Raw genomic sequence first — 8,855 nt, 5'->3', positions numbered from 1 at the left:
GCGTCTGATTGGCCGCCGCTCGTGTCCAGGTGAGCAGAGATTGCTGAGTTTGTCAGGGCAGCAGATTAGTTCCTGCTGTCAATCCGATTGAGTTCTCCTCTCACCGCTGATCCGACTGCAAATAGAAACGAGAAGTCCAGCCGCAGGGACTCCTATGACATCTGAGGTCTGTATTTGTGACTTTTATCTTCATACATACAGTCAGACCAAAACTGATTTAGACATCTTCAACATTCAGATTATATCACGGTTTATTCGCTGTAGTTTAGAAAACGGTAATAAAATATGACAAGAACTCTGAGTTAAACTGTGTCAGAACAAATTCATCTTGATAATGTCAGAAAACTTTGATAGAAAGGTATGGAATGAATTCAGTTAAATAGCTGTAAGCTGTTAAATTTAAGAAAACAATTAGATAACACCAATTTAGCTCAAACAATTATAAAGCAATGCCTAATGTTGTTCAGTCAAGTCAAGTCCCATTTTTTTATTTATAGCGCTTTTAACAATACTAGTATTACACATACACACTTCAGTCTGTGGTGTAAGTAGTTCACATTAGCAATTAAAGACAAAACACTTAAACAAAACATGCTCAGCTTAAAGTGTATGAATATTGTTTTATCCCAAATTTTACTGGTAGTCCACAGTACGAAGAATTTTTGGGTATAATATGTCACAGTTCACTATATTTTGCTATCCTCACTTGCATTTACAAACTAGAGTGTCCTGCACCCACTAGTAAAAAAAATATCAAAAATTATATCTGGTGTCTGGATAATTTTTGGTTTGACTGTAATATGTGACCCTGGACCACAAAACCAGTCATAAGGGTCAATTTTTCTAAATTGAGATTTATACGTCATATGAAAGCTGAATAAATCATCTTTCCATTGATGTTTGGTTTGTTAGGAGGACAATTTTTGTCTGAGATACAACTATTTGAAAATCTGGAATCTGAGGGTGCAAAAAAATCTAAATATTGAGAAAATTATCTTTAAAGTTGTTCAGATGAAGTTCTTAGCAATGCATATTACTAATCATAAAATACGTTTTGATATATTTACAGTAGGAAATTAACTAAATGTCTTCATGGAACATGATCTTTACTTAATATCCTAATGATTTTTGGCATAAAAGAAAAATTTATAATTTTGACCCATACAATGTATTTTTGGCTATTGCTACAAATATACCCCAGCGACTTAAGACTGGTTTTGTGCTCCAGGGACACATATGACAATGCAGTACTGCATGCATAAACTCTCTCAGCACCTCTTTGATTAAAAATGGGCTCGTAACATTTCTTCAGATCGTTCCTCAAGTGTGTTTAGGATGCTGTGCTGTATTTCAAGGCAATCCTTCAGCACTTTCATGTTCTGAAGACATTAGTTTGACATTCACCCGCTTCATTATCTCGTCTCTGTCGCCTCGAGGCTCGCATCAGTCATTATATGTTCATAAAGCGTCCTCCAGCGCCGGGATGAAGTTTGTCATGTTCTCCAGAGACCCATCCATCACCGTCAGTAAACTGCAGTCCTGGAAAACTGTGAGAATATGATTATTTAAGGTTTTATGTTAAATGAAGTATATATGTTTTCTCTGGTTAAACTGGGCTGGTTTTGGTGACTGTGTGTGAATACAGAGGCAGGTTCCCTCAGGCTCTCATGATGGACTGACTTTAATGCGTTCAGACAGTTTGTGTCCTGACCTGCAGCCGGCTCTGCTGTTTTCTCCTGATGTTCCAGGGCTGAACTGATTCTAGCACTGTTTCTGGGCAGAAATCTCTCGTCTTTAGACATTTACAGTAGTTGCATCTACTATCTACTGATTTTTAGATAATTATCATGGTGTAAGAACTTTCATTTATGTCAGATTTACATTCAGTTAGCAGATGTTTTATCCAAATCAATTCATCGTATGGAAACAGTAGCAACAAACTGCAAAAATCTCTTCATATTTTTTATAATTAGTGAGATGGATGGATGGATAGATAGATAGATAGATAGATAGATAGATAGATAGATAGATAGATAGATAGATAGATAGATAGATAGATAGATAGATAGATAGATAGATAGATAGATAGATAGATAGATAGGTATGGAAGTGAGACTGAACAGATGGATTTATCTCTCTGATGCAGCAAAACTCTCTTTTTATTTTTTTTCTTGTTTTTAAAAATCTTCAAATTTTTAATTTTCTAGTCCCTATTTTTGCCATTTAAAAGAATATTGAACTGCAATTGGCATTAAAGTTATAATCTTGATTATTCCTGAATAATTCCTAAGCATAATTGTAATTATTAGATTTGTTTTGTTTTGTTTCAGCATAATACAATCTTAAAAAAAAAAATTTTGTTTCAGCATAATATTATATATATAATATCTATATATATATATATATACACACACACACACACACACATATATATATATATCTGTATTTATGTTTTGTCTATTTTTTTCTTGTTTTATGCATAAAAAACTTTAAATGAATTATTTTATTTTCTATTTTATAGCACCCCTTTTTTCCATTTAAAAGTACATTGAATGAAAACAAGATCACATTTCACTTAAAAATCTGAAATAATAAGTCTTATCAAATTCTGTAATGATGATACACAATATCATATCCATAATAATGTTACTATGATTGTTTTGGTTTTATGGACGTCTCATCATGCATAATATGCTGTTCAGAAGTCTATACAGTATTACATGTTTTGTTACTTCTTACTTCATGCTCCATGCAGCAGTTCAGTTGTAGAAGTGTAAAGATAAACATCATTCAGTCCCTGCTCTTAAGTACCATATATTAAAGTCCTCTAGTGTCTTGTTCACAGTGAGCAGCAATCATAGCTGCATTGAAATCATCATTTACACAGATGTACGTAAAGCGTCGTGAGCAGTCGGGTGTGAATCTCAAACAGTCTGTTGGCTTTCTCCCACAATGCTCCTGGTGAGATCCAGTCTGTCACTGCACCAAATCAGACCATACACTCCTGTTATAGTCTTCACGTTGCAGTTTTAAACAAGCATCCAAGTATGCAGGACACATTTTATTGAGGTTTTCTTGGCATTAGGCGACAGTGTGTGTGTTTCTACGTCTCTTATTGATTAGTCATTTGAAGGAAGAGCTTGTTGAGATTTTCTTTCATGTATACAATCATCATGTGCTGAATGAGAGTGTGTGGTTTCTGTGTAAATCTGTGTTTCTTGTGGTTAGTGTGTGTGTGTGTGTGTGTGTGTGTGTGTGTGTGTGTGTGTGTGTGTGTGTGTGTGTGTGTGTGTGTGTGATGTTATTTGCGCTGACAGTGTGAATGTGAGATTGTGCTGCATTCGTTCGAGGTGAGAGACCCTCGGCGCTGGGGTTTGCGTGATTCATCTAATCAACTTTGACGTGTTTTTGTTTAAAAAAAAAACAAAAACAAAGAATGCGTGTGTGATGCAATATTCAAGGATTCAGGTTTCAAGTCCTCCATCTTCTGTTACTTTGTTGTTAAAAACATTTTTTTCCGATTGCTTCTGCTAGTTTTTTTTTTATTCATTCACATCACGTACTGGAGATCATTGTTATGATCTTGCAATTAATAATTAATATTTCACTAATTAATATCAACATCAATAATAATATAAACATAAACGGTAATATTAATAATACAAATTATATTCATATTAATATTAGTAATATAGTATTCATATTTTTTTTACCCACATTTTCCAATCCTGCCGGAAATTTACTGCTGTACCAAATATTTAAATTGAAACATTTCAGATTTTTTTATATAATAATTTGAGTTTACATCTTAAAATTCTGTGTATATTTTGGAATTCTGACAATTTTTTTTTTCTCACGATACTGAATTTAAATCTCACAAACAATTCTGAATTGTCTTCTTAAAATTGTGATTTTATATATATATATATATATATATATATATATATATATATTTATTTTTTTTTTTTTTTTTTTTTTTTTTTTTTTTTTTTCTCCATGGGAGTATTGGGCTTCTAACACTAGAAATTACAGAAGAAAAAAAATACACAAATGACTGAAATATTTTGAAGCCTTTTGTACAGTTTCAGAAAGATCCCATATGAATTTACTATGATTTTATGGTTTGTAATTTCGAAGGTAAATTTTCATAAGCATATGTGTCCCTGCAGCACAAAAGCAGTCATAAGTCTCTGGGGTATATTTGTAGCAATAGACAACAATACATTGTATTGGTCAAAATTATACATTTTTCTTTTATGCCAAAAATTATTAGAATATTAAGTAAAGATCATGTTCCATGAAGATATTTAGTAAATTTCCTACTGTAAATATACCAAAACTTAATTTTTGTTTAGTAATATGCATTGCTAAGAATTTATTTGGACAAATTTAAAGATGATTTTCTCAATATTTCTCAGATTCCAGATTTTCAAATAGTTGTATCTCAGCCAAATATTGTCTGATCCTAACAAACCAAACATCAATGGAGAGATTATTTATTCAGCTTTCAGATGATGTATAAATCTCAATTTCGAAAAATTGACACTTATGACTGGTTTTGTGCTCCAGGGTCACATACTATACAAAATAGCCCTGGCTGTTTTATTTTTCTTCATGCATAATATATTTTTCCCCTGTGGGTGTTCTGTTGTAATGCGGGTTTCTTCATGTCTCACTCTCATCTCTTTCCATAAATCACAGCGGCACAAATATGATTACAATTGATTTGGCTGTCTGCACTGGATTCTGGGATAAAACGACTCGTGTGTGATATATTTCAGGAGATAAAACCTGCACCTTCAGATCAGACACATCTAAAATTAACTGTAATTTATGTGTTTTGCTCAGGCAAAGACCTCCACAATTTCTCGTGAAGTGTAAAAATGTAGTAACACTCCCTGTAGTAAATGTGGTTACCATGGTAAATCCTTGGCGAGGACGTTTTGCAGCATTTTTGAGTGTGTGTGAGAGGCAGAAGTGATTTTCTCAGCATGTTGGGCTGTATTTATGTCTCTCGCACATGTCATGTGTTTCCTCTGCTCTCATTATCTGCTCCTCAAGCACATGCACCTCCACGAGAGACCGCCAACAATACTGCATCAGCTCCCAAAACACACACACACACACACACTTAAAGCTTTACAGAGGATATTCTTGATCTCACAAAATCTGTTCCAGAACATGTCCATGTCGCGTTTAACCCTAAAATCAAAAGGAAAAAAGATAATATATATGGAATGAAGACAATAAAAAAACCTTTTTCCTGTATTATTTGCATTGTGGCAATTAAATACTGTATACATATATATATGTCATGGCATTCAAGCACATTTATTATTATATTATTTATATCATTATATCATTATTTTTTCTATTATTATGTTATGTATTATTACTGTTATGTAATTTTCTAATGCAAAATGTTTTTTTTTTTTTTTTTTTTTTTTTTTTTTTATTTTATATGGTATGCACATTTATTGTTATATATATATATATATATATATATATGTGTGTGTGTGTGTGTAAACAAATATATTTGTCCTAAAATGAGCTTGATTATTTTAATGCAAAATATGATTTTCATGTGTTTTTATATAGTCATATATATTCTTATGAATATATATATACGATTGTTATATATATAATATTATTATATATAATATTGTGATATACATTATATACAACAGAGATATAGCACAAATTTATTGGTCTCAAAATAAGCAGTCTTTATGCAATTTTTTTTAAAATTTATTTTCTTCTGATTGTGTGCTAAAAATAATACCTGGCCCTGTGTTGATGAGATTCATCCGTGTCCCAGACATTTTTCAGCGCTGTATTGCTGCTCTAATTCCCCGTTATTAAATTGTCTCGCTCCTCTCGGGTGTAAAGCAGGTCAGGTCTCATTTGCGTTCTGTTATCTTGCCTTAATTCTGTGCCGGCTCGTGCTGAGGAATGATTGACAGGTTTACTTGCCTGTAGCTCCGCCCCCTCCCCTTGAATTCAGTGACACAAAACCATGTGCAAGAATAGCGCAGTGTGAAATAACTGCGAGGCTCGGAGCTGCAGACTCCCGCCGTTTGTTCTTGAACTGATCTTCACACATTAACCAGTGTGTGTTCAGAACAGCAGACTCTTCATACTAGTTCTGCAGTATGTGTTTTTGGATTTTATGTATACATAAAAACATATTATAGTTCCCAAAATGTGCAGTTTACACTTTTTGGATGAATGTATCCGACTTGACCTTCCGCTTCCTATGTGATGACTCAACTGGAAATAATATAAAGCATCTCTTTCACGATTTATTATTTAATTAGACTGCCATGAGACATTTTTACAGAAAACTGCAAAAAAAAAAAAAAGAAAAAAAAATGACTATTTCGTTTGAATGAATCAGACGTGCAACTTAATGAGGTCATATGACAACATTGTTGCATTCTGGTATTTTGCATTCTCTTTTTTGCGCAGTAAACATTCTAAACACTTGCTCACCAATATAGACTGTTATTAGGTTTATCTTTAATTGTTTTATTAGCAAAGCCATTTTTTTTAAATGATCTGCATTTGTCATGTATCTTTTCTTCCTCTCCTCATTTCAGACGCTGCTTTTAAGAAGACCTACATAACTGAGGTGAGGCATCATTTATTATCTGCATATCAATCATCTCCAGTGTTACTTAATGCAGTCTTGAGAAGAGTTAAGCAGTTGAGTGTTTGGAAAAGGTTATTGATCTGAGGCTTCAGAAATTGAGATTTAAAGGAGTATTTCACCCAAACATGAAAATCTGCTGAAAATGGGCTTCATCAGATTTGGAGAAATATTTCATTCCATCAGTGTCTCAGCAATGGATGCTCTGCAGTGAATGGGTGCCGTCAGAATGAGAGTCCAAACAGCTGAAAAAAAAAAACATCACAATAATCCACAAGTAATCCACAGCACTCCAGTCCATCAGTTAACATCTGGAGAAGACAAAAGATGAAACACATCCAGCATCAAGGCGTTTGGATTACTTGTGGATTATTGTGACGTTTTTATCAGCTGTTTGGACTCTCATTCTGACGGCACCCATTCACTGCAGAGCATCCATTGCTGAGACACTGATGCAATGCTGCATTTCATAAACAAAAACATTCATTAATTTTTGGATGAACTGTTTCTTTAAGGTTAATTGAAGTGTCACTGTCAACTTGATCTCAAATGTTTCTCCTAAAACTCCTCAGGAGAAATAAAAATAGACACTATATATGAATCATAGAGTATAGAGCTGTAAGATGCATGTGGATAGCAGCTCAGATCTTTTGGAGATCGTCTTGGGAGATCTCTTTGCTGTCTATGAGAAACGATTGAGACATATTAATGAGATCTCATTTGTGATTTTTCTTCTTCTCAGATGCCGTCGTCCTCGTGTCACTCCAGCTCCGGCCCTGAGAAGAAGATCGGTCACAGGCGGGTCGATGCATCCGGTGAAACCACCTACAAGAAGGTGCGTCTTCAGTCACACACCAGCGTCACAGTGTCTCAGTCTCAATTGCAATATGGTCAATTTCAATCACAATTTCAGTCATCTTTTACTTCTTTTGACATTTACAGTGTGGTCCAGAAGTGTTCATGCTGGACATCTGGGATTTTTTTCCCATTTAATTCTGGAAATACTCAGACAGCTTTAGGATTAAAAAAATGACTTTTTGACTTTATTGCATATTGCATATTCACGTACAGTATATATGATAAAGCATGATTTAGTGACAAAAAAAATTACCAAGTCTAATGATTTTATACACAATAATTTCTGTAAATTAAAACATTACTGTGCATTGTCTATTGACACAAAGGGAACCTTACATTTTAAAAATTATTGGTGGTAATCTAAAAATGCTCCAAATATTAGCTAATAAATTGGTTTATTATGAAGAAAACCATTTTCACGTGGTATTTGTAGATACTTAGTATATATGTATATATTTTATATGAAAATGTTTTATATTAAAAATTTTTTTTTTTTAATTGTATGTTAGCAAAATATTTTAAAAATATTTATTTTTTAATAGATATTTATTAAAATATTTTTAAAAAGTAGAATAAGGCGTTAATATGTGCTGTATAAGTACTAATAAACAGCCAATATGCTAGTAATATGTATGTTAATAAGCAGCTAGTTAATAGTGAGAATTGGTAACACTTTATTTTGAGGTGTCTTTGTTACAGTGTAATTATACATTTAAGTTCTGAGTAATATTAATTAACTACATGTATTTACTATATGGTTAGGATTACGATTAAGGTTTGGCTTAGAGTTACTTGCATGTAATTATGCACAATTTATTGTTATTATAAACGTAAGTACATGTAACGTGTAACAAGGACACCTTAAAATAAAGTGCTACCATATATATTACATTTTTACACAGGTTTTTTATGTATAGTTTGCTGTGTGGTCTCGTGTATCGGGTGTCAGGGATTGCCGGAAGTGTCAGAAGTGTGTGTTTGTCTTGTGTGTCGACAGACGACTTCGTCTGCGCTGAGAGGAGCCATTCAGCTGGGGATCGGCTACACCGTGGGTAACCTGAGCTCCAAACCCGAGCGTGACGTCCTCATGCAAGACTTCTACGTGGTGGAGAGCATTTTCTTCCCCAGGTCTGCTGCACCAGAGAGTTAAATCTGTCTGTTTATATAGTCTCACTGTCATATCTATATCTATCTATCTATATATATACACACACACAATACACTTCAAATATATACATATACATATGTACTGTATATTTTTTCTAATTATTAATTCTAATAATTTTATTCTTACAATCTATGTCAATCCACTGCACAAAAAACAAAAACAAATTTTTCTTTTTATTTT

General features: G+C 33.2%; 1 protein-coding gene across 1 annotated transcript in view; it reads left to right on the top strand.

The window, feature by feature from the left end:
- Nucleotides 1–8,855, top strand: part of LOC109047549 (phosphatidylinositol 4-phosphate 5-kinase type-1 gamma-like) — a 39,053-nt gene that overhangs the window by 9,421 nt on the left and 20,777 nt on the right. Inside the window, exons 2-4 of the mRNA XM_042719094.1 lie at nucleotides 6,600–6,631; nucleotides 7,392–7,484; nucleotides 8,505–8,635. Of these exons, the coding sequence (XP_042575028.1) occupies nucleotides 6,600–6,631; nucleotides 7,392–7,484; nucleotides 8,505–8,635 (256 nt within the window). The remainder of the gene's footprint in view (nucleotides 1–6,599; nucleotides 6,632–7,391; nucleotides 7,485–8,504; nucleotides 8,636–8,855) is intronic.

Source organism: Cyprinus carpio, chromosome B2 (genome assembly GCF_018340385.1).
Source record: "Cyprinus carpio isolate SPL01 chromosome B2, ASM1834038v1, whole genome shotgun sequence".
Taxonomy (NCBI): domain Eukaryota; kingdom Metazoa; phylum Chordata; class Actinopteri; order Cypriniformes; family Cyprinidae; genus Cyprinus; species Cyprinus carpio.
This window is presented reverse-complemented; position numbering and strand designations above follow the sequence as displayed.